Source organism: Equus przewalskii, chromosome 21 (genome assembly GCF_037783145.1).
Source record: "Equus przewalskii isolate Varuska chromosome 21, EquPr2, whole genome shotgun sequence".
In the NCBI taxonomy this organism is placed as follows: Eukaryota; Metazoa; Chordata; class Mammalia; order Perissodactyla; family Equidae; genus Equus; species Equus przewalskii.
In genome coordinates, this window is record NC_091851.1 from 6624858 (window position 1) to 6650391 (window position 25534).

The 25534-nt window shown below is 42.0% G+C and overlaps 2 protein-coding genes across 3 annotated transcripts in view; both read right to left on the bottom strand.

Moving 5' to 3' along the window:
• The window catches only part of KAT14 (lysine acetyltransferase 14), a 32520-nt gene extending 18170 nt beyond the window's left edge, over nucleotides 1-14350 (bottom strand). The window contains exons 1-4 of one of the 2 annotated variants that reach the window (XM_008525382.2): nucleotides 14092-14350; nucleotides 12036-12154; nucleotides 7045-7166; nucleotides 588-769 (exon numbers count right to left, since the gene is read on the bottom strand). In XM_008525382.2, the coding sequence (XP_008523604.1) occupies nucleotides 588-769; nucleotides 7045-7166; nucleotides 12036-12154; nucleotides 14092-14350 (682 nt within the window). Of the gene's footprint in view, nucleotides 1-587; nucleotides 770-7044; nucleotides 7189-12035; nucleotides 12155-14091 lie in introns of those variants that run through there. The other variant, XM_070588772.1, reaches the window with a different exon arrangement.
• On the bottom strand, nucleotides 13974-19286 carry PET117 (PET117 cytochrome c oxidase chaperone). The gene is made up of 2 exons (XM_070588773.1): nucleotides 18114-19286; nucleotides 13974-14804 (listed from the first exon to the last, which is right to left on the bottom strand). Exons 1-2 carry the CDS (start codon nucleotides 18207-18209, stop codon nucleotides 14655-14657), a joined length of 246 nt encoding a protein of 81 aa, XP_070444874.1. The 5' UTR covers nucleotides 18210-19286; the 3' UTR covers nucleotides 13974-14654.
• Between the last annotated feature and the right edge of the window lie 6248 nt (nucleotides 19287-25534).

Below are 25534 nucleotides of genomic sequence, written 5' to 3' on the forward strand. Positions count from 1 at the left end.
AAGTTTTTGGGTATAAAAATCAGATCAATGTGTGACAGTAAGAAGTTACTGTTAAATTTTTTTAAGTGTGAAATGGCATTATGATTGGGCTACGAAAGAGAGAGTCTTTATCTCTTAGAGATACATACTGAAATAGTTAAGAATGAAATGTTAATGCCTGGGATTTGCTTCTAAATAATACAAGGGTGAGGATGGGTGGAGGGTTGGGGGAAAGCACCCAGGGTCTAGATAAAATGAGACTGCCAGCAGCCAATTGCTGAAATGAGGTGAAAGGTACATGGGGATTCATTATATTACTCTCTTCACATTTGTATTTGGTTAAAATTTTCCGTAATAAAAAGTTAAAAAAAAAAAGATTGAAAATAGAGAACCTTTCAGATACCAAAGGAAATTTATAAAACTGGTACCTTGATTAGGAAATGATAAAACATTTTTATATAGTATTTATTTATGGCACAAAAAGTGCCATAATAAAACTGCCAAGCAGAGCAGCAATGAGGCAGACAAGGAGGGCCTGGCGGAAGCAGGATTGCCTCCTGAGCCCACGCTTGCTGGACTTCGGTCTTGCACTGCTCTCACAAGGTTACCTTTCACTTTCAAAGCAGAGGCAGACAACTTCTCTCCTTCAGGCTTCATTGTCGGGGGCTTGTTGTGAACGAGCTTCCACCATCCTGGTTCTCCGAATTCCTGAGCACCTGAACGGAAGTACATAGGACTTCCCACGCTGAGGCAACCTGCCACTGTGCTCCACCAGGTTGAAGTCTTTTTCCTGCAGAGTCCAAGAATTGAAAAGTTACTGGCTTTTTGATGCTATTGTCATATAGAAAATACGCTGTATGTATACTCTATGACTCCGTGCCTGTGACATGCTATGGAACCTCTGGTCTTTGAAGGAACAAAGTATGAGTCAAGGGAGAGCCTCTGGAGTCTGCCTGCCTTCAAATCTCGGCTCTACCACCCTCCATCTGCCTCAGTTTCTTTATCTTTAAAATCAGGACAACAGAACTTACCTCACAAGGTTGCTGTGGGATTAAGTGAAATAATTCAAACAAAGCTCATAAAACATTTCTCACCACGATTATGGAGTTCTACAGGCTGATTTTAATTAACCTGAGTTGCTTTTACACGTGAATTAAACACGGCTCTCAAGAAGGCAAGCAGGAGAATCACTAGCCTTGGTAAACAGTTCATTTAGCCAAGGAGTCGGGTGCATCCCTCAGTCTGCTCTATTTGTCTTTACGTAGAGCAGCAGGAATAAAACTACATGGTATGTTCTCCAAAAACAGAGCTAAACCTTGGAGGAATAACCAACTTTCGCCAAAAAAAGAAAGCACTTCAAAATAACTACACAAAGGTGTATATAACAAAACTTTTAAATGATATGTAAAATGTCAACTATTCAGGTTCCTATTGAAAATTCTTTTAAAGGCAACTATTATATTTCTACCTTGAAAACATAAAGCAATTACCCAAAATCTTAAAAGATGGTCTCTCATAAAAAGGCCAGTCTAACAGGTGGAAAATATTGCAAGGGAGGCAAAAGAAAAAAGCATTCTATAGAACAAAGATATACTAGAAAAACACGGGGAAAAAAAAACAAAAAAAACTTTTTTTTTCTTTCCTTGAGGAAGATTCACTCTGAGCTAACATCTGTGCCAGTCTTCCTCTATTTTGCATGTGGGTTGCCACCACAGCGTGGCCACCAACAAGTGGTGTAGGTCCATGTCCAGGAACTAAACCCAGGCCCCTGAAGCAGAGAGGACTGAACTTAACCACGAGGCCACAGGGCTGCGCCCCCACCAAAAAACTTTATTAGGCATCAGCATTATCTGAGGTGGGGAGAATGACACCCTAGCTTCCACACCCATGGTTTGGGTCCCAGAGCACCTCTTCCACATTCTCACCTTTTTCTAACATTTCCAAGCCTCCCTCCTGTTGCCCCAAGAATATGACCAAGGCAGAAACCATTCCACTTGCATTCTCACACCACGTGTGTTGGTCTACCACCTCACGGTGCCCACAGGTCCCTTGGCCTCTGTTCACTTCTCTTCACATCTTTCTTCTTTTTGTTCCTCAGACTCAGTGATTCCTATTGCCCTGTCCTCAAGTTTGCTAAATCTTTCTTCCGCCCGCTCAAATCTGCCTTTGAATCCCTTTAGTGAATCTTTCATTTCAATTACTGTACTTCTCAAATCCAGAATTTCTTTTTGATTTCTTTTTAGGTTTTCTCTCTCTTTATCGATATTTCTATTTCATTCATGGATCATCTTCTTCACTTTCTCCACATCTTCCTTCAGATCTGCAGGCATCTTTAAGACCACTGTTTTAAAGTCTTTGTGAGTAGATCTACCATTGGGTCTTTTTCAGGGACAGTTTCTGTTGGTTTATTTTTTTTCCTTTGAATGGGCCATACTTTCCTGTTTTTGTATTCCTTGTGTTTTTTGTTGTTGTTGAAAATTAGACATTTAACTTTAATAATATAGTAACTCTGGAAATCAGATTCTCTTCCTTGCCAAGGGTTGACTGGTTTTTTGATTGTTGTAGGCTGTCTATGTGCCAAAGTCCAGGCTGAGGAGTAAACTTAAGGACTTCTTGGTCCATCTCCGAGCCTCTGCCTTCCTTGTGCATGTGCAGTGACTTTCTAACTTCGCCTGTAAATGTGGTTGCTTTTGAACGTCCTACTCTTCAATGTCTGCCTCCAAAAAGGCAACAAAGAGAAAAATGAAGGTGGAGAGGAAAGTGCTGGCCCTTTAAAATCCCTTAAAGTCATTTTAGCCAGAGGGGGAGGGGCTTGCAAAAATGTAGGGGAGGTGCAACAACGGTGCTGCCCACCTTTTCGTCTGCACTTCTGTGATGGGAAGCAGCAACCAGTGATTAGGGCACAGATCGCAATATTTGGAGGATAGGGCCCTTTGTGTTGACCCTGGATCCCACAAGCTATATGCAAGTTGCTCCAAGAACATGTGCACTGCTGCCTGCCACAGGGCTGAAGGCTGTTGGATGGGTGGTACTACTGTACTATGAGTTGAAATTGACTGAAATTAACTGCAATTTATGGTCCTCTGGAAGTTGCAAGCCTTCAATAGACTCCAGAGTTCCAAAACAGTTACATCAGACAGATTCTGTGAGTGCAACTGTTGTCTAGGTGGGGAGTCAGATTTCTGGTGCTTCCTACTCTGCCATCTTCCTAGAATCGTCATCATATAATTTTTTTGAATTTTAAATATTATGAATTATTTATCACATTTCAAATATAAGATCCATTGACTTTAAGATACATGATTTTACGAACAAGTAAGGAGGAAAACTAGCTATCAGTTAAATTATGACACACCATCACTTGTAAGATGTGTCTAGCTGTCAGAGATGTCAAAATTCGAAAAAGTGCGTACCTTAAAATCAATGAAATACGGTAACAGAAAAAAGTATTAAAACTACCCTTCACTAATCAAAGTTATACCTTCTGGAAGAACTTAAGGCCAGGATCGCAAGAGCAGATTAAATGATCATATATACAATGGAAAACTGTAGCAATTAAGCTTTTGTAGAACCTTTTAACTTATTTCTAAAATAGGTATATAAAGTTACTTAGATTCACCCAAAATAAACCTTTACACATTTAAACTTTAATAAAACATTGAAGGCATGAAAGAAAAGCCTGTAAACGTCTGAAAGAAACTGTATTCAAATTTAGAACTTCATTACACAGTACACTATTCTCTTAGATTCTATGGCAAATGAGAAATGGTTAACATTGTTAAGAATTTAAAGTATGCTCTATGGATGGCAGAATTAAAATCTTCAGTAGCTATGAAAATAGTTTACATGCTCTTGGCGGGCCACTTCTCTGGAGGGTAGTGATTCTGTGTATGTTCATACAGAGATGTCTGAGCACGTGGTGCCCACGTTGGGTGAGCGGTTTCGGGTGACTTTTCCAGCCACTGATGTTTAAAGCAGATTTCCCAAAGTGAAGGATAGCAGTGAGGCAGGAAACTGAGTGACAAGGAATCACAGAATAATTTTTCATTCTCTTTCACTCCTTCTGGTTAGATAAAGGAGAGAGTTAGTTGCTTTAAGTTCTCACTACCACCTTGTTGTCTCCCTTTCTGATCAAGAAAGAGGGCCTCACCAATAGACACATGAAAAGATGCTCATCATCACTAATCATCAGGGAAATGCAAATCAAAACTACACTAAGATATCACCTTACACCTGTTAGAATGGCAAAAATATCCAAAACCAAGAGTGACAAATGTTGGAGAGGCCGTGGAGAAAAAGGAACCCTCATACACTGTTGGTGGGAATGCAAACTGGTGCAGCCACTATGGAAAACAGTATGGAGATTCCTCCAAAAGTTAAAAATAGAAATACCTTATGACCCAGCCATCCCACTACTGGGTATCTATCCTAAGAACCTGAAATCAGCAATTCCAAAAGTCCCATGCTCCTCTATGTTCATCGCAGCATTATTCACAATAGCCAAGACATGGAACCAACCTAAGTGCCCAGCAACTGATGATTGGATAAAGAAGATATGGTATATATATACAATGGAATACTACTCAGCCATAAAGAAGGACAAAGTCGTCCCATTCACAACAACATGGATAGACCTTGAGGGTATTATGTTGAGTGAAATAAGCCAAACAGAGAAAGACGAACTGTGTATGACTCCACTCATAGGTGGTAGTTAACATATAGACAAAGAGAACTGATTGGTGGTTACCAGGGGAAAGGGGGAGTGGGGGGAGTGCACTAAGGGTGAAGTGGTGCACCTACAACATGACCAATAATAACGTACAACTGTAATTTCACAAGGTTAATCTTAATTAAAAAAAAAAAAAAAGAAAGAGGGCCTCAGATTGCCTTTACAGGCCATGGGATCCAGCTACGATTTAACAGCATTTATTTTCAGTGCACTTATTTTTATAGTTTCATTCTATTTATGGCAAATAATATGGGTTTTCTGCTTACGATGGTGGTGTGAAGTTTCTTTTTAAAATAAATGGATTCTTTAAAAAAGTGACGAGTTTAAATAAGTAAATGATAATTCAAATGATATACTAATATGGCCAAAAACCACTAGTTTAATACTTAAACTGAAGAAAAGCTGGAGAGTAATTAATGCCTTTCAGTAGAAGTATTAAAAATAAAAAAGCTTTAGCTGATTCCTCTCAGAACACGCTCTACAAATGAATAAAAGAAACTGAACTTTTGTTAAAATATGGCAATATCCTTAAAAACAGGCAATTTAAATCCAATTTCATCCAGAAGACAATCCACTAAACAGAACAGCACTGAGAGATCATGAAAACATTCCAAGATCTAATTTTATCAGTTTTCTCCCTTTCTTGTCCCTTATAAATGGGGTATATTAAGTTCCATAAATAGTGCTAAATCATTAAACTAACACAACAGATCTCCTTTCTTTAAGAAAAAGAACAAGTTATACTATCAATTCTTTTCTTAGTACCATTAAATAACTCAAGAACAGAAATAACTCCTTTTGTAAAAATGTACTGAAGCTATTCTATTTTTTCCTCACAGCAAGCCTCTAGAAGTTCGCTCCTCCTTTTGACTGAACCTCCCTGATTTCTCAGCAACATTAGCGGAGCCATGACTTCTCAGCACCCAAGGAAACAGGCTGCTGTGAGTTCAGAGTGAGGACAAGTACAAACTCCCTGCTCTGACCTGATGGGATCAGAGCCTTTATCAAGTCTACGCTGACCCAACTATGCAAGAATTACGAATCTCATACAGGACTTCAGACGGCAACTAACAACCAGAATCTCCAACCATTTGCCCAAGGCAACTGCAAACTCACTAATCCCTAACAGCACCTTTAGTTACAACCCATGGTCTTGATGCCTGTGCACTGGCATCCCTAAGTCTGAGGAACTAAAGCCGTCAGCAAGGAGGGGCAATCAGCGGCAAAATCAGAGCACTACTAGGAAGAGAGTGGATCTCACTCATAAATAGAAGGTAAAAACAACAAACACACAGAGACAGAGATTGGACTGGTGCTTACCAGAGGGCAAGGGGGAGGGAGAAGGGCAAAGGGGTGATGGGCACGTGTGTGTGGTGATGGATTCTGATTAGTCTTTGGGTGGTGAATATGATGTAATCTACACAGAAACTGAAATATGATGTACACCTGAAGTTCATATAATGTTATAAACCAATGTTACCACAATAGAATAAAAATTTAAAAAGAAAAGAGTAACAAATGAATAAATCACATGAGTATTAATGTGCCCAGACTTTGTGAAGCACTATGAATAATACCAAAAAGTATAAAAGTTTGTACCTTCCAGAGTTAATAAAAACAAACACTAATAACATAAGACAAATGGGTGCAGTCAATAAGTGCCATTATTTTTCTTCTTCTGACCTCCTAAAAGGCACTGATTTTAAAAGGACGTAATAATCCTATATCCTCAAATTCATCACTCATCCAACTATTAAACAGCCTCATTTCATCAAACTCTATTTTTTAACATCATAAAGAAAAGAAGAGTCTTAACTCTTTGCAATCTCTTCATTAGAAACCTCTGGAAGTAGGATGAGAGAAGTCTGGAAACCTACACATTTCACAGTATACACCTCCACTTTGATTTTTCATAAAATTTTTTAACCTAAAAAAGTAATAATATTTTCCGGATTAAAAAATTCTCTGTAAGGGGCTGGCCCCGTGGCCGAGAGGTTCAGTTTGCGCGCTCCGCTGCAGGCGGCCCAGTGTTTTGTTGGTTCGAATCCTGGGCGCGGATATGGCACTGCTCATCAAGCCACGCTGAGGCAGCGTCCCACATGCCACAACTAGAAGGATCCACAACGAAGAATATACAACTATGTACCGGGGGGCTTTGGGGAGAAAAAGGAAAAAAAATAAAATAAAACAAAATCTAAAAAAAAAAAAAAATTCTCTGTAATTGCCACAAGTAAATATTCTAACTTTCTAAGAGGCTGAATTAGGCTGTCTCAAATCTTATATATCTCCTTCTATAAATCTTCATTCAAGCATAAGATTTTTTAAAACCACATTACCTATTCCCTAGTAAGAAAGTCCAATGTTTCTCAATAAATGCACAGATATCTTCTTTCCACCTGAAATAACCTTGACGTCCACTTCCTTCCAGAGACAAGTTGTACATTGCCAACATGACAACCTGAAACACAAAGGAAACAGGGCTGGGAGAAAAGCGTGATTAGGGATGTTAATCTTTGGGGGAAAAGATTGTTGCTTTACTTCTGATTAGGAATGGTGGGGGATGGAGGGGGAAAAGGAAGGATAATATCTGGGAATATTCTCAGTACAGAAGTCGTTCTTTTTTGCTTTCATTAGTTGACTATCACTAACCCACTTAATTATACTCGGTTGTTCCTTACATGTTACATTTGCAGGGCTGACATGTGGTTGAACTGATTATGATAAATACCTGCCGTCCTAAGCAACCCCATCCCAGTATCCCACCATCATTCACAGTGCAGTGCTACACAGAGCGTTAACTCCTGGCCCTCAGGTCTCAGGGTGCCTCCTGCAGCCAGCATTTCTGACTGGCAGCACTAGCCTTTATTAAATATTTTGAAAATCACCCATGCACAGATGCTTTCCTAAGCTCTGCAGAGGGCAGAAACAAAAGACTCAGAATTTCAGGGCTGAAAATAATGTTAGATACTGTGGACACAGTGTTTGGCCCTTTTTCAGCTGTGGAACCTTCATTCAGATGCCATCAGCATCAGACGAGGGGCAGGAACCAGAAAAGCCTGGCGCTCAGCTCACTCTCAGAGGGCTCCAGACACCCCCTGAACTCAACGTGAAAACCCCTAATCTAGCCCGATCTTGTACGTCACAGATAACAAATTGATGGCCCCAAATGGGGAAGTATTTTCCAGAAATATATAACACATGCCCATTGTAAGACTTCAATAACAGACAAAAGAGCGCACAAGAAATAAGAATCACTTTAAATCCACCATCAAGAAATAATCACTTTTAACATTTTCAGTGACTCTTCTTTCAGATATTTCTCTTCGCATCTACATACAATTTTGTATACACAATTTTATGTAAAAAGACAAAACTATACAAGTTATTCAAAACCACACTTTCGACCTAATAAAAATAATGATTGATTTGGGGCCAATGAAATTGAAAAGGGAATGGAGAATCTAAGAAAAGATCCTTAAGTAATTCTTCTTTCCAGAAGGGGTATCCTGAACTAAAAGGAGTCTAATAAACTACAATTCCTGCGCCCACGTCTGTGCTCAAAGTATTAAACCCCCAAGGGCCCAGGGAAGACCTACAACCACGCCGCTCCAAAGGGCCGGGTAGTTCTGAAGCTTCTGCTGACCAAGTTTCAATTTCCCCCATCCTTAAACCTGCAGAACTTGCAGATGGTCTACAAACAGTGAACCCCACCAACAAATTTTTCAAATTCTTCCACTTACGTTTGCATCAGGCCTACATCACCCAACAAACGTCTTTCTTTAAGCAGTACTGTTCACAGGGAGTTGTTTAATGGATAGAGCTTCAGTTTGTGAAGATAAAAACATTCTGGAGATGGAGGCGGTGATGGTTGCAAAACAATGTGGAATGTACTTAATGCCACCGAATCGTACGCTTAAAAATGGTTAAAACCATAAACTTTTGTGTTATGTATTTTTACTACAATTTTAAAAAGCTATTGTTCAAGAAATACTTTAAGGAAAGAATGAAATGAGCTTCTTCCGTCCACTCTCAGATTCCTGGAGTCCCTCAGAAACATATATTCACTGTTAATCTCAGTGATAGAAAGTGTGTGTTATTTTATATCTGGTACTATTTTTTTATATTTGAAACATTTTGACATTAAAAAAGTTAAAATTCACATATTTACTTGAAAATAATTTGTCTTATTATCACAATATATACTAAACAAACTACAAATTTAATATACGAAGGACAGGGTTTTCCTTCTCTCCTGGAATTTGTAATCTAGAAGAATGAATCCCAGCTTAGTTTGCTGCTCTCACAATACCAGACCCAGCTCACTAGTAACAGGCCAGCCTTGTGGACCCAGCTCAGGCTGGCACAGCCACTTGTGAAGCTGGCACTTCACAAGTATCTACTGAAGATCACCTAGAATAATAATGAGCGCCGGGCATGGTATCTTTCTGTACGTGCAACGTAAGAATGAACGTCCAGGACAAGAATGTAAAAACTACCCTATCCTTCCCAAAGATTTGATAGTTTCTCCTACATTTCAAACAGTTGTTCACAAGTCACCAAGGAGGAAGAGAAGACACAGAAAGAAGTGGGAGGCAGGAGCCTTTTAGTCAGGAGACCATACTTGGTATTTTGTAATACAAACCAACATTTTAACGTATTACTTCAATAAATCAACAAAGTTTAAGATTTAAAAAGACAGAAAATCCACATTCTAATATATTAAGTATACAGAGCTAGAGAATCTATTCAAAATCAACTGATTCTCTCCCAGCTCTTCCATGAGAGACTGGGTTTTTCAGATGCAATTAGAAACAATGGTCAGTAGTTTGCCAAGACCCAGAGGTGTCTGATCCAAGTTCTCACTTCATCACACCAGGGTACTATCCACCACCACCATGGCTTTTGGAAGTGAGAAAATAATTTTCAAGTGATGAGTCTAATTAAATACGCAAATTGAGCCAATATTATATATTTTGAGCAATATAACAAAAAGCCAGTAGTTCTTTCAAAGGAGAACCTCCACAGAAAACTCATATTCTTGAAAATAACAAGGTACATGTATTTGCTCTTCCTGCATTTTACAGTTTTATGAGAAGCTATTTGGAGACCAGACGCGAATCTGCCTATGTGTACACACATGAGAATAATCAATTAATATTAATCTGACCTTGCCTAGACATAGTATCCCATGTACACTTTGGAAAAAAATCCAAACTATAACACTCAGGAGACTATATCCTCAATACAAACTTCGCTTCATTTTCTATCTACATATTTTCAGGCAAGTCAAAAAAGGCTCCCTAAATTCACCACTGACAGGTTTCATTAGGAGATGTCCTAATAGAGCATTGATAATTAAGATAACAGTCTAAGCCTGCTAACACAACTACAATTTACAAGGAACACCTTAAGTGGCTTAGATGGCATAATCTAAAATCTCTTTCTCACTACCCTATTTATTTCCTTCATAGAAAAAGTGCTATGGGTAATTAACCTATCTGTCTGCTTACTGTCTAAAATAAATATCTAGAATGTCAGCTGCCAGGGCAGGGCTCTTAGCTGTCTCATCACAGCAGTTTCCAGGCCTACAACAGTGCCTGGTTCACACAGGCACTCAAAACCTGCTGAATGAATAAACATAAAAACCGAGTCATGTCTAATTTATAAATAGTGTTTGGAACTTAAAGACTGAATATACATTGGTGTCTCTTTATAGACGCAGTAATAGAAAAACAAAATCTAAAAAATTAATACAACCCAGGGATCAGTTAAAAGCTACCGTTCAGGCTATAGTTGGCTTGGATTAGGGTGTTGGTATTGGAGACAGTTAAAAGTGCACATGAGTATTCATCAAACAAAAAATAGTCAAACGTGTCTGAGTTCAAATGCAGAAAAGCTGGATTATGTTGGTGTCTGCAATCAGCCACATTTGTCTTCCAAATCTATTTCCAATGTGGCCATCTTCACATTTTTAAACATGGTTTTATTGTTCTAAAACTGGCTGCCAGAAAAACTCAAACTTCTTCAATTAAAGTCAGTTTGGCAGAGTAGTCCCCCATTATCTGCAGTTTCAGTTACCCACAGTTGGAAAATATTACATGGAAAATTCCAGAAATAAACACTTTATAAGTTTTAAATTGTGCGCTGTTCTGAGTAGCCTGACGAAATCTCAAGCCACCCCGCTCTGTCCCACCTAGCACGTGAATCACCCTTTGTCTAGCAGATCCACGCTGCACACACTACCCGCCTGTTAGTCACAGTAGCCTTTCGATTATCAGATCAACTATCACAGTACTGCAGTGTTGGGTTCAAGGAACCCTCATTTTACTTAATAACGGCCCCAAACTGCAAGAGTAGTGATGCTGGCAATGTGGATAGGCCAAAGGGAAGGGGAAAGTTCTCAGCTTAATAAAGAAAGAAAAAAATCATAAGGTGAGGTTGATAAGATCTATTTTTATTATAGTATATTGCATAATTGTTCTATTTTATTATTGGTTATTGCTGCTAATCTCTTACTGTGCCTAATTTATAAATTAAACTTTATCAGAGGTATGTGTGTATAGGAAAAAACACAGTACATATAGGGTTCAGTGCTATCTGTGGTTTCAGGCATCCACTGGGGGTCATGGAATGTATCCTCACAGATAAGGGGGTACTTTGTTGTTAGTGCCATCAAATCAATTCTGACTCCTAGCGACCCGGAACCCTGCCTGGTCTTTTTGGCTTCATCCTCTCACCTTCCAACACACTACAGCAGACAAGGCTCTGCTGTTATTCACTGGGTTTTCATGGCCAGTTTTCAGAAGTGGGTGGGCAGGTCCTTCTTCCTAGTCTTAGTCTGGAAGCTCCACTGAAACCTGTCCACCATGGGTGACTCTGCTGGTATCTGAAATATCAGTGGCATAGCTTTCAGCATCACAGCAACACATAGCTGCCACAGTATGACAATCAGCAGACGAGTGGCATGGTTCCTTGACCGGGAAATGAACCTGGGCCACAGAACTGAGAGCACCAAATCTTAACCACTAGACCACCAGGGCTGGCTAAGGGAGTGGAGGGGGAGGGCGTCTACAGTATTATATATAAATGAAATCATGCGGAGAGATTTTCAAGAATCTCAAACCCAATTCACTAAGTTAGCAGCAAGCATTTTTACCCAGGACTCCTTTCTCCACGTATTTATTATCATATTCATTGTGAAATAAAAAGTTACCCTCAAAACAACTCAAAAGCTCATACATCATTTCCTCATCCTCTCGATATTTATTCCCATAAACTCCTTGGGGGACCAACCTCACAAATTCCAGAGTAAAAGCTTTTTACTCACTTGCTGCCATGTCAGCTTCAGCCTTTCATACTGCTCCTTGCCATCTTCTGAGCAATCAGAACACGTAAACCTAAAAAAATTGTCACCCTTAAGGTAACTGAGCTGTTCCCTCAGCTGACCTAGGAGAAAAACAAAAAGGTACATCACAGGTGTTTCTAGAGCAGTGGTTAACTCAAAGATTTAACCAGTTTATCAACCAGATTTTCAAGTTTTCTATGCTTTTTCATTTTTTTCAGCCAATCCATGAGAGCAGGATGGGGGTGGGGAAAGGAGTAGAGATTGTCGTTCTAACATCAAGTGTATGCCCACTAAGACAGATCTGTGGTTCCCTAACTTTTGGGAGCAAGGTACTAGAAAAGCAGGTATTATTGTTCTCAGTGGATATTCCAACTGTTAACATCCTGACTCCTACAGGAAGTCTCTTCACACATTCATTCAAGAAATAGCTGAGCTCCCACTGTGCCAGCCCTGGGCTAGGAACCGGGAACACCCAAGACAGACATAGTGCCTGGTCTCAGCAGTTGGCAAATTCCGTGAGGGCTACATAACAGGAAACAGGTAATCACAACAGCACAGCAGTTCTCGAGCCCCACTATGCTTCAGGATCACCCAGGGAGCTACTGATGGTTTTCGATATGCCTAGGCCTATCCCACACAAAACGAATCAGTCTCTGAAAGCGGGGCCTGAGTCTCTACACTTTTTAAAGTTCCCCAGGTGATGCTGATGCTCTGGGAGACAGGAAAACCACTGGAGGGGAATGTGATGTACACCGTAGGGCAATGTGAGGGCACATAAAAGAGATGCCCAATCTGCATTAGCAGGAGAAGTGAGCTGGAAAAAGTGGGGTCTACAGGGGATGTGACGGATGACTGGGATTGGCCAGGTGACGAGAGGTGCTTGTGCATATGGGAGGCGGGATGGAGTCTGTAGGGGGTTGGACGCGTAGTCCAGAGAGGAAAGTAAAATGTGCAAAGTCCTAGGGATAAGACAGAATTGTTGGTGGAGAATTCAAAGTTCACCCTAACTACAAAGTTCTGTTCATGTGTGTGGATAGGAGGACACCAAGGAGAGAGGCTGAAGCAGGTGTCAGGGCCCGATCATGAAGGACAGTTTAAAACACATCCTGCGAGGACAAGGGGAACGCCACTGAGACTTTCAGGCAGAGCCCTGAATTAATAAGCAGAGAGAGCTCAGAGGCAAAAACTAGCTAACATAATAAATCCCAGGTTTGTTTTCTGTGAAAATGTTATTTATTAATAGTAACTATTAATCTGAATAGTTGAATCCATCTTAAAAACACTTCCACATATCCAAAAATGACCCTCATCACAATTATATATAAAAATTTCTCTGACCTAGCTACAAATTCCATTACACAAATAATTCCTGCAGTACATATGTCTTTATTAGTCTCTGGCTAATGGAAAAATCCTGTTTTGGTAAATCTCACGATAGCTGGCAAAGCATACTCCTTGACAGCTAGGAAGCTGGCAGTTGAAAAGACGGAGCTGAAAGACTGAGGTGACAAGGGAGCATGTGAGTATGTATCTCTCGCCAGTGGATCAAGGAGGCCAGCAAGCAGAAAATAAGAATGGTCTTAGAATAGGGGCACAGAACACTTTTAATCTGCTAATTCTGACTTTATTTCAGCATACAATAGCAGGAGTTTTCCACGTAAGTTAAATACTAAGAGAGTAATTTTTCTGACCTTGAATTTTAATTCGACACTAGGTCTATAATTTGGCCCCAAATCCATAACAAGATGATCTTGTTAGAAAAATGTGGCTAACTCTTTAAATGACACAGGATTTGCAATTTTCTAATTTTTATTGGATTACCATCAAGAACGTTAACATGATAGAGGTTGACAGTAACTTTTATTAGTACAAACGTGCCTATGTTTTATATAAATTTGTAATTAATTGACTAAACTATAATAAATATAATAATTATCTTTTTATTTAGGTCTACTTTACATTCATGTTTCTTTCACAGATAGAAAAACAAACTTTCACATAGGAATTAACAAATCAAAGGAAGTGAGAAGCTCCTTACTGGCTGGTATCCATTTTTGGCACTTGTCACAGAAGTAGGACAGCTGCTCCTCCATCCACGACATGTCTCCTTCATCACTGTTGAGGGAATCCCCACTCTGATCATGAGATAAGTCCACCGACGCCTGGTCCTCCGACTCAACAATCAGGAGAGTCTCCCCCTCCACCTCCCCCTCCTCCAGTCCTTCTGAGGTAGACGTTCTTGTGGCTTCATCATCGTGCCGACTTATTAAACTACTGAGGTGGATGCTACTATCCATCTCTTCCTTCTCACAGGTTCAGAAGTGCTTTTCAGTAACAGTCCTAAGCTCTGCACACCAAGCTAAAAGGGGCTTCTAACAGGATCACACAAATGGAAACTCTTCAGAAAAGCATCTGCCCACTGCTTTACTGAGATATAAGAAATTTTTAAATAATTTAGAATATATGATCCATAGTCCTTTTTTTGATCAAGTTTAAAAAGATGGTGACCAAAAAAGGATTGAAATTTCACTAAGCTACTCTCCATCAACACACACACACACAATGCTGTCTGTCTCATGGATTTTTCACATTCATTTCAAGTCATGTTTTTTGAGATCCTTTTGCCAATACCATCTTCTCTCTTTCTGCTTCAAGTTGCTCAGTCAAAATAATCTGTTCTCCCAAAAGACGAATGTTTTCTTTTTTCCGATTTTGTCTCTCAATGTCTCTGATCACACCGTCACGAAGCCTCTAAAAACGTAAGAAACAGATTTCAGTAACACCGACCAGGTGGTTCCCATCCTTGTGCCACTTAAATCCAAATAACAGTGTTACCAAAATACACCTAAAGCTTCCAGATTCTAAATGCCCAATTACTACTTTAACTTTCTGTATAAATGTAAAATGGAATAAACTATCAAATTAACTTGGTAGTGTGATATAGTTTTATTCCTGAAATGACTAATCATGTTTTAAGAAATTCCTGAACATTCAGTATAAAAAACTTAAAGGGAAATAATAATTAAAAGAGAAAAAAGTGCCACTATGCTGAATTTTAAAAGTTTAATTAATATATGATGCTTTAAAAACTTGACAAGTTATACAGCAACTCTGAACTACTTTCCTCTTAGTAATTACCCTAGCTGAATGATAAACATCAAAGGAAAAAAAAGATTACTAAAATTTGAACAAACTATAAGGATGCAAGAAAGTAAAAAAAAACTGGCTTCTCCTAGAATGTAAAGAGAAAAAATAAAAATTATTCAGAATTATTAATCAATTACAAAACAAAGAGAGTAGGGAAAAAAAATAATGCTGCTACCAGAGGAAAAAATAAAGGCCCATCAATGGTAGTTACTTTGATAAGCACTAAAGACAGTCAGAAAATTCCAGAATGTGGACCTGGCACCTAAGACGAGACCTTTAAAGCATCAATGCAGTCATGTATAGGTCACAAAATAAGTTTTTAACAGTGGCCTTGTGAGGCAGAATTAGTGGGGGTGGGGCTGGGCATGTTTTTCTTTCATTATTATTATGTGTGTTTAAAACTCACCAAGTACCTACTTGCTGGACCTCCTCCAGGCCCAGCGCTTCACTTGCTGCTATGGGGGGCTGGGAGATTTAAGAGTCCTGGGACTGATAATGCAACTGAAAACCAATTTTCCTGAGCCCTGTACCCCTGGCAAGATCTCCAGAGACAGCAATGGAGGCTGTCATTCCACCCCTCTCCCCTCAGCTCCTCCTGTCCTGGCTCCCTACACCATGACACATCTATAGACTTCACCCCACCCCCAAAGTCCACTACAATTACTCTTTCCACACCTGCCTCTGAGACCCTAGCCTTCCTTTCTCAGAGACTTCAGCACACAACCTAGCATCTTGCTCTCCATCCATCATTTGCTATCTTCCTCCAAGTTTCAATGTCTATGCTGACTGCCTGAAACATCCCTCCTGTGACTTCCACTTAACTCCCTTACTAACCAAGAACTCTTCACTATTCTAACTCCAACACCTAGGACTCTGGCTCCTCACCTAGTACCACTTGTTTTGCTGGGTTCCTGTGAGGATTAAAGATGATGTAGATAGAGTGCTTAGTACAGTGCCTGGCATGTGGTAGAGAGTCAAGAATAAGAGGAAACAACAGTCATTCTTTTATTTCTTGCTTCTTTAAACCTTCTGATACACTCAACACATCAATCTTTTTTTTTCCTTTTGGTGAGGAAGATTGGCCTTAAGCTAACATCTAAGCCAATCTTCCTCTATTTTGTATGTGGGTCACCGCCACAGTATGGATTATGAGTGGTGTAGGTCACCAGCCAGGATCTGAACCCGTGAACCCTGGGCTGCCGAAGTAGAGTGCGCCAAACTGAACCACCATGCCACTGGGCCGGCCCCTCAGTCTTTTGTCCTACTCCTTCCCACTGCTAGGAAGTAAGCCCACAATGAATGACCGGATGTAAAACAAACACAGATGATTCTGGTCAATTTTTTCTTTACCTCTAACTTCCAAATATCTAAATCCTCCTGTTCTTCCACTTTCTAACACAGTGGTCCTCAACCTGGGCTGCATGTTAGAATCCCCTCAGTTGATTTTAAAACATAGCTAAGCTGGATCCCCACCCCCAAGAGATTCTGTTTAACAGGTCTGGAGTAGGGTCCAGCCTCAGCTGCACTGTCAAAACTTCCCAGGAACTTGGGACCTGTAGCTAGGGTTCAGAACCAAGCTCTAACCTATCCCTACTCCGTACTTTGAAAATCCCTGCATTCACTGACCTCACAGCTACATCTGACATACTATCCTCCACTCCATCTGAAACTGTCTCAAGAGCACCACCTTTTCCTTCTTAGAGGAAGCCTTCTGCCTCTATTCCAAGAGCTACCTCCTTAGAACCTGTACTTTAATCCCAAATCTCTAATCTCTTCCAGGCCCTTTCATCATTAATCATCCCATTACCGCCTCTGCAAAACTCTAGTATCATCACAGGTTTCCGCTCTGATTTCCACAGAGGCTGAACACCCAGGACAAGGCCTCATCTGCTTCATCTCTCTATACGGAGCACAGAGCACCGTCCAAGGCACGAAAAAATGGTTTACTATTGATTCATCCTGGTCATTACTTCCACCTTTGGCAACCCCCAAACCCCCAACAAGGTGTTCTCGAGAGTTCACCAACGGCCTGGTTGCCCCTTCTGACATTCAACATCCAGCACTGATGGAATCACTCAGTCTCAGGAGAGGCTGTGCTTCCTTATCTTTGGCTCCCGAAGAGCCGGGTGTTGTGCCTGGCACACAGCGATCGTCCTTAAACGTTTGCCAATTGAATAAGAAAGAAAACGTGAACTCAAAGAGAGAGAATGGACCGCCAGTCTACTGATCAATAAGTCACAGACATTTCTATTAGTAAAAAAATTGAAAAAAGAAAATTTGGAAGCTGGTATCTCTTGTTGTTCCCAGAATCTAGTCTCCATAGCAAACTGTTCCTTAATTAAAAAAAAAAAAAAACCTAACTATTTCACCCAACTACCTCGGCCAAAGGCACGAAGGCGAGTGCGCGGGAGCCTTCTCTTTCAGGGGATAAAACCTTATTAGCATTTAAACAGGTAAGAACCGAACCTTGAGCCTGGGAGTGGCAGAAGGCCGGTCATTTGCTGGGTGCACCCCAAGGAAACCCTTCCCCGCCTCTACCCTCCCGCGGCCCAAGCGAGGTGCTGAAAGGTCGCCGACCCCGCGGGCCGGCTGCCCCTGGGAAACAGCCTGGCCGACAGCCCGCGGGCGCGCGTGCGCGGAGCCCGCCGACTCCGGCGCGGAGGGCCGGGACTGCCCGGGGCTCCCCTGGGCCCCGAAGGCGCGCGCGGCCGCGGGGCTGCAGCGCCCCGGGCGGAGCGCGCGGCGGCCGGACAGCAGGGGGAGGCGTGGGGGAGGCGGGCCGCAGGGGGGAAGCGTGGGGGAGCCAGGCCGCAGCAGCACGGCCAGGAGCGGGGCCAGACGCGGCGGCGCGGGGAGCCACGAGGAGGGACCAGAGTGCCGCGGCCCGCGAAGAGACGGTCACGTGACACCGACCTGCTGGTCCTGCCGCTGCTTCAGATGCACGCCGGCCACGGTGGCCGCCGTCAGCACCACCGAGAGGCCCAGCACTGCCTTCGAGGTCCTCGACATGCCCGCCTCGCCGCGCCCGCGCCCGCCCCCGCCCAAGGACCCCTGCCGCTGCTGAGCGCGCCGCGCCTGCGCGGCCAGACCCGACTCCGCGAGCTCCGAGCCCCAGCCGCCGCGAGCACCGCCCGCCGCCGCCAGACGCGAGCAGTCGAGAGTCGAGCGCCTCCCCCCCCCCCCTCCCCCACCCCGCGTCGCGGAAACCGTGGCTTCGGCTGGGGCGGGCAGACAGGCTGTTGCCCTGCTCGCTGTGCGGGCGGCCGGGCTAGACCTCCCAGTTCAAGTTCTAAAGAGCCCCGACCCAAAGCTGGCCCCAGCAGCTTGCCGGGTCGGCGGTTCCATGCCTGAGCCACCTCCTTTCACCGCATCCCCGGTCCGCGGGGCGGGATTCCGGATGAGGTACCTTGTGGCCCTGCCCCGCGTGTCGCCCTTCGGAGCGCAGGGCTGACCCAGCTGCCCTGCTCGGTACCGGCGGCACCGACGCAGCTCCCGTTGCCCCTTTGGCGGTGGACGTGCCACTAGGACGTGGAGTTTTTGCTTGTTAAACATTGTAAACACGGTCACCTGCTTTCCCTTGGCAGTGTGGGGTGGCTGGTCAGGGTCTGATTTTTCTTAAAATCGAAAAGCCTTTTGGCTAAAGAGCATGCTAACGGGGCAGCGACACCTCCATGCCTCCTGATAGAAAAAGCGCCGGTCACCTTGTTGCCCATGAAATCCTTAGGAGGTCACTCTTACACCCTTGGAGCCTCAGTTCCCGCCATCGGTGAGAGGATCCCGATGCCCGCATTACCAGGAACATAAATGACGGAATGAAGTGCGCTGCGAATAGCGTGAAGTACTGTGCAAGGCGTCGAAGGACAGTGGCTTTTCAAAGAAGAGGTATGATCATTGTCATTCTTTCCCACTAGAATTCACAGAGAACAAACTTCTTTCTGTGGAAACAGACAGCTATGAAGGGTATTGATTTGGGCTCAGCCTTGGTTAGCCTCACCCAAAGGCTTCTCCGACGTTCATCTCTGGTGCTTTGCTATTCCAGCTTCTGTTGTGTGAGCGCAAATGGCATGCGGTGAATATTTCTCCTAAGAATGTAATAAAATAAAAATAATAAAAAAATTTTAAAATACTGTTTTCAAATGTCATTTTGCTTGCAGCATTTTTCTCAGCCGGAGGGGGATGTACCATTGAATTGGAAAACGGGTTTCTTGCCCTAATAGACTTTGGAGTTAGAAGCAATTTAATTCAGGGCATATTTGCATATTTCTCAAAAGAAAAAAAACTATATTAGACTACTTTTTACTTGTGGTAGACTCCAGATATTGTTTCCCTCTAGGTCAGTGAGACTTCAGCAGAGCTACATGTCCTTAGAATGTACATGGGAGAGTTTGGTGGCCTTTCATTCTATCGTGATGAATTTTTCAACTTGTCTTCTTGAACTCTATTGTTGTTCTACCTTATGTGTTAACAGTGTCAAATTTAAAAATGGATTCTTTCTTTAAATATTTATAAACCTAAGCAGTGATGTTTTGTGTGATTATTGTCACACAAATTGCTGGGTTGTGAGAGAATGATTGCATACCATCAAACATTGAAACTAACTATTTTTTGTTCACTGAAATAATTTCCTTCTAGTCTAAATATATTTTTAAGTGTGTGCAGTGTGTTTGAATAAAAGCGGTTTTCTGGGACAACTGGCAGACTCTCTACTCATGAGTACATTTTCAAAAGAGAAAGTCCAGGCTTACGGATTGGCTCTTTTCTTTCAACAAACTTTGATTGAATGTGCGAGGAGCAGTGGATTCAAGGTAGCCCCCCATCCCTCAAGCAGCTCAATGCGTGGAAGGAAGACAGAATGGAATATCAAATAATTACAATAAAAAAGACAGAGGAAACAGTTAAGTAGCAATTGTTATGGACTGCATGTTGGTGTCCCCCCCTCCCCAAATTCTGATGTTGAAAGTATAACCCCCAATGGGATGGTGTTAGGAGATGCAGCCTTTAGGAAGCAATTAGATTTAGATGAGGTCCTGAGGGTGGAGCCCCCATGATGGAATTAGTGTCCTTCTAAGAAGAGAAAGAGACTAGAGCTTGCTCTCTCTACCCTGTGAGGACACAGCAAGAAGGTGCCCATCTGCACGCCAGGAAGAGGGCTCTCCCTAGAACCTGACCACGCTGGCACCCTGATCTCAGACTTCCCAGCCTCCAAAACTGAGAAATAAATTTCTGTTGTCTAAGCCACCCAATCTATGGTATTTTTGTTATAGCACTCAGAGCTGGCTAAGATAGCAATTAACTGTTGCCCAAAGTTAGGTGTGAGTGTGGATCTGCTGCTCCAGAGTCAGTATCACCCAACACAGGAGAAGATTCAAGACCCAGTTCTCTGTCAGAACCTTCCAGCAACTCATCTCCAGGAACCAGGTGCTGCCTGATCTTGAATTCCTCACTCTCTTCTTCTCAGTGGTAAATCTTCACTAATGCTGACTAAATAGAAAAGTCCTGCTTGACCATTGTAGACTCTGGGTGAGAGGAGCTCCTGAAATAATCACAGAAGTAAGTTCAGGCAGAGGTTCTACTGCAAAGTACAAAACTCATTCATTCATTCATTCATTTTTTTTTTTTGCTGAGGAAGATTTGCCTTGAGCTAACATCTGTGCCAATCCTCCCCTTTTTGCTTGAGGAAGATTCACCCTGAGCTAACATCTGTGCCAGTCTTCTTCTATTTCGTATATGTGTCGCCACCACGGCATGGCTACTGAATGGTGTATGTTCATGCCTGGGGATCAAATCTGGGCCACCGAAGCAGAGCGCGCAGAACTTAACCATGGGGCCAGCCCCAAAGTGCAAGATTTAAAATTGAGGCCCACTCACCCACAGGGAGGATTTAAAAAAAAAAAAAATCATTTTATAATATTAGCAAACAGCACATTCATTTACCATGCACATTTTAAAGTTGTTTATCTTTTGACCAGCATCTCCCCATTTCCCCAATACCCCAGCCCCTGGCAACTACCATTCTACTCTCTACTTCCAAGAGTTTGACTTTTTTAGATTCCACATATAAGTGAGATCATGCAATACTTGTTTTCTGTGCCTGGCATATTTCACTTAGCATAATGTCCTCCAGATTCATCCATGTTGTTGCAAATGGCAGGATTTCTCTTCTTTTTTATGGCTGAATAATATTACACACACACACACCCCCACACCACACCTCTTTATCCATTCATCCATTGATAGACACTTAGGTTGTTTCCTTGTCTTTGCTATTGTGAATAATGCTGCAATGACGTGGGAGTGCAGACATCTCTTTGAGATCCTTGTTTCATTTCCTTTGGATATATACCCAGAAGCAGGGTTGCTGGATCATATGGTAGTTCTATTTTTAATTTTTTGAGGAACCTCCATATTGTTTTCCATAGTGGCTGAACCACCCACAGTCTACAAGGGTTCCCTTTTCTCCACATCCTCACCAACACTTGTTATCTCTTGTCTTTTTGATGACAGCCGTTCTAACGGTGTGAGGTGATGTCTCATTGTGGTGTTGATTTGCATCTCCCTAGTGATTAGTGAAGTTGAGCATCTTTTCATGTGCCTGTTGACCATTTCAGTTATAAGATGAATAAATTCTGGGGATCTAATGTACACCATGGTGACTATACTTAATAATACTGTGTTGTATACTTGAAATTTGCTAGGAGAGTAAATCTTAAGTGTTCTCACCACACACAACAAAGGTAACTATGTGAGGTGATGGATGTGTTAATTAGCTTTATTGTAGTAATTATTTCATAGTGTATAGGTATATCAAATCATCACATTGTATACCTTAAATATATTCAATTTTATGTGTAAATTATGCCCAATAAAGCTGGAAAAAAATTAGGAAATTTTAAAAGCACCAAGAAGAAAAAATAAATTATATACATATATACGCATACATTCAAAACTCAAATAAAAAAAAGAAAAGAAGTTCTGATATATGCTATGAACATCAATGAAGGTTGACATCTTGAAAATATGCTAAGTAAAAGAAGCAAGTCACAGAAGACTAGGTATAATATGATTTTATATAAATGTCCACAATAGGCAAATCCATAGAGATGGAAAGTAGATTACTGGTTGCCAAAGGCTGGGTGTTTGGGAGATGAAAGTGACTGCTACTGAGTTTCTTTTTGAGGTGATGAAAATGTTCTAGGATTAGATCATGGTGATGGTGCACAACTCTGTTAATCTACTAAAAACCACTGAATCGTACACTTTAAAAGGGTAAATTTTATGGTATGATAATGGTAATTATTAATTAATATACCATAACCCTTTTAATAAGGCTGTTAAAAGGTGAAAAAAAGCTGTTTATATGTATCAACTCATTTCATTTTCACAATGACTCTATGAAAAAGGTGCTGTTATTATCCTCATTTTACAAGTGAGGAAACTGAGGCACAGAGATGTACATAACTTGCCCAGAGTCCATAGCCAGAAAGTTATAGAGAGATCTAATTGGTTTTTTGTTTTCTTTTAAAAAAAACATGAGAGATTAAATTCACCTGGTTTAAATGTTTAAAATAGAGAATATATATCTTCAGTCACTAGGTACAAGGAGAATATGTATATCTAGAATTTTCCAATTCTATTTTTTAGCTACATAAAAAATGAGAGGAGATGGGGCTGGTCCCGTGGCCAAGTGGCTAAGTTTGCACACTCTGCTTCGGCAGCCCAGGGTTTTGCTGGTTTGGATCCTGGGTGCAGACCTAGCACTGCTCGTTAAGCCATGCTGAGGTGGCCTCCCACATAGCAGAACCAGAGGCGCTCACAACTAGAATATGCAACTATGTACGGGGCGGGGGGCTTTGGGGAGAAGAAGAAAAAAAAGAAGATTTGCAACAGATGTTAGCTCAGGGCCAATCTTTAAAAAAAAAAAATATAGGAGGAGAGATACAGGCAAGGAAAGGAGAGGAAAGAGAGGGAGGTAGATATGACTAGGTACAGAGCAGAGAGGAGAGAGAGAGAAACGGAAGAGAGCAGAAAAACTGGACAGGTGCTCTCGGTGTGTTCTGAGGAAATAGGGTTCGCCTCTCGGGGATGTTCACTAGAAAACAGACCCCTGAGAGACTGCTCCGTCCATGTGGCCCTTGGGGATCCTCATTCCTCCCTTTGAGAGGAGGGCCCTGCAGCCCTCCAGTGGATGTTCTCAGAAGTTGGCCTCTGTGCGCAAAGCTCTGCGGCAACAAAGAGGTGAGGAGCAGGGCTTCTGGCTTCACTCAGGGGACGATCCTTTATCTTTTGGGGCCTCAGTTTCCTCCTCTGTACTGTGGGGACGATGATATGTCTGCTGCCTCCTTGGCTTGCTAGTTGAGATGATTAATTATTAGCATGGCCACACCAAAGTCGGGTATGTGGCAAGAATGCAAGTCGGAGCCTTTCCAGCCAGTGAGCCTCCAGTGGTCCCCCGTGAGGCATGAGTCCAGGAGCCCTGTCGGCCCTGAAGGGAGGGGAAGGCTCCTGTCGCTACTGATGCTGGCAGTGGCCCTGAGTCCTTATCTTCACATATTTGGGAACTGTCTGTTCGTTTGTAGCTGAGTGGGCCTTTTGGTGACATCCCAGCACATGAGCGCCCTCATGGTGCTTGCCCAAACTGTGGATTAGAGTTTCCTTGTTTCAAAATACTTAGTGTAACTGAGTTCTTTTGCATTCCAAATCCAGTCACATCATCAGAAAAAAAAAATCAACATTATTATTGTTAATGGAAGAAAAGAGCCGTTAGATTCTATAATTTCAATTGCTGTAAATCTATGAATCATAGTTAAAAAATAATGGCTCTGACAATACCACATGTTGGCAGAGACATGTAACAGCTGCAACGCTCTGTACTCCTGGTGGGAGTGTTAGCTGGAAGCACTTCAGCTGTATCTGCTGGAGCTGAACCGGTGCGAACCCTGAGACCCAGCAACTTCACCCCTAGATAAAGGCCCAGCAGAACTGCATACGTGTGAGCACCGAAAGACATGTGCAAGTGTATCTGGATAAATTCCACCTACAGAAGGAGGCATGTGGTCACCATGTTGGGAGGGCAGGGAGGGGATTTGCTGGGAGAAGGCATGAATGGGGCTTCTGGGATGTTGGTATCATTCTGTTTCTTGATCTGGTTGCTGGTAGTGGGTGTTTGTGAAAATTAATCAAGTAGCACACAGATTTTGTGCTCACATCTATACACATGACCTACTTCTATGCAAAATTATAAACTGAAAAAAATGGCTTTGCATTTTATCATGACTTCCTGTACCAAGAAAGTTTTTCTCCGTAATGAGAAAGAATTGAAGAGTTTACCATTTAAAGCATCTGGATCAGGAATTACGTGCAGACATTCCAAACATAAAACTTGATATAAAAAAGTTAGACACAGAGAAGCAAGCTTTGTTTTTTAAGCAAGCTTTAGTTTTTCATTTTTTAAAAAGTTACAGACTTGTTATCAGGAAATTTTACACAAATTCGATATTTAAATCTGCCCCAATACTTCACTTTTATTTTCTTTTCAGAATTTATAGTATCATAAATTTTTTGTTTTTATAAGAATATTATATAAAGAAAATGTAAATAATTATTATTTGCAAAGTTCCATTTAGAATTATCCAAGCTCCCTCAAGTTGATCCCTGTAAGCTGTGCTAATACCCTTTTTGTATATTTATCAGGACAGGCCAAAGATTAGGAAGCATGACTGGTTTAACACAAGTTGCTTTTCAGGCCAGAACTTCTGAACCTTGTGTGTCTGTCTTTAGTCTAGTGTCTTGGTGTCCTGAGATCACATCAGCTCCCACCCCTCGCAGCTTTGGACTGACCCAGATGTGCCCAGAGTGACGGCTGCTCTCCTGGAGGGGACAGTGGTGTTCCATTCACAGCTCCTGTCCCTTCAGAGTCAGTTCTGACGGGAGCTAGAGGAGGGGCCAGGGGTGACCTTAAAACATAAAGCCCCCGGAGCAAGTCTGCTCACACTCAGGTGTACTGGAAGCCTGGGAGCTTCAGGATACCCCACCCGCGCTGAGTTGTTTTCAACTCTTGAAGTCCCTTTGAAATTGACTGCTTGCGTGATGATTCTTCCCATGTAAAATCACGGTAAGACATAACCACTGCTATCAGACTGAACTTACTTTCTAAGACAAAAATATGAATCTGACCTTCTTAGAAACCTCTCAGTGGCTCCGCATTCCTATAGAGTACAGCTCCAAAATCTTTAGAACATACTACCCTCTGCCCTCCCCTTCTTCTAAGTAAGAGGAAACATCAAAAAGAAGTACAGTTGGGAATCAGCGGAGGGGAGTACAGTCATCTCTCTGTG

What these genes read in the sequence shown, in the direction of transcription:
- PET117 (XM_070588773.1), bottom strand. Translation starts at nt 18,209, where the DNA reads ATGTCGAGGACCTCGAAGGCAGTGCTGGGCCTCTCGGTGGTGCTGACG. An exon ending in AGCAGCGGCAGGACCAGCAG is followed by an intron (nt 14,805 to 18,113) that starts GTCGGTGTCACG and finishes TTACGTTTTTAG; the next exon opens with AGGCTTCGTGACGGTGTGAT.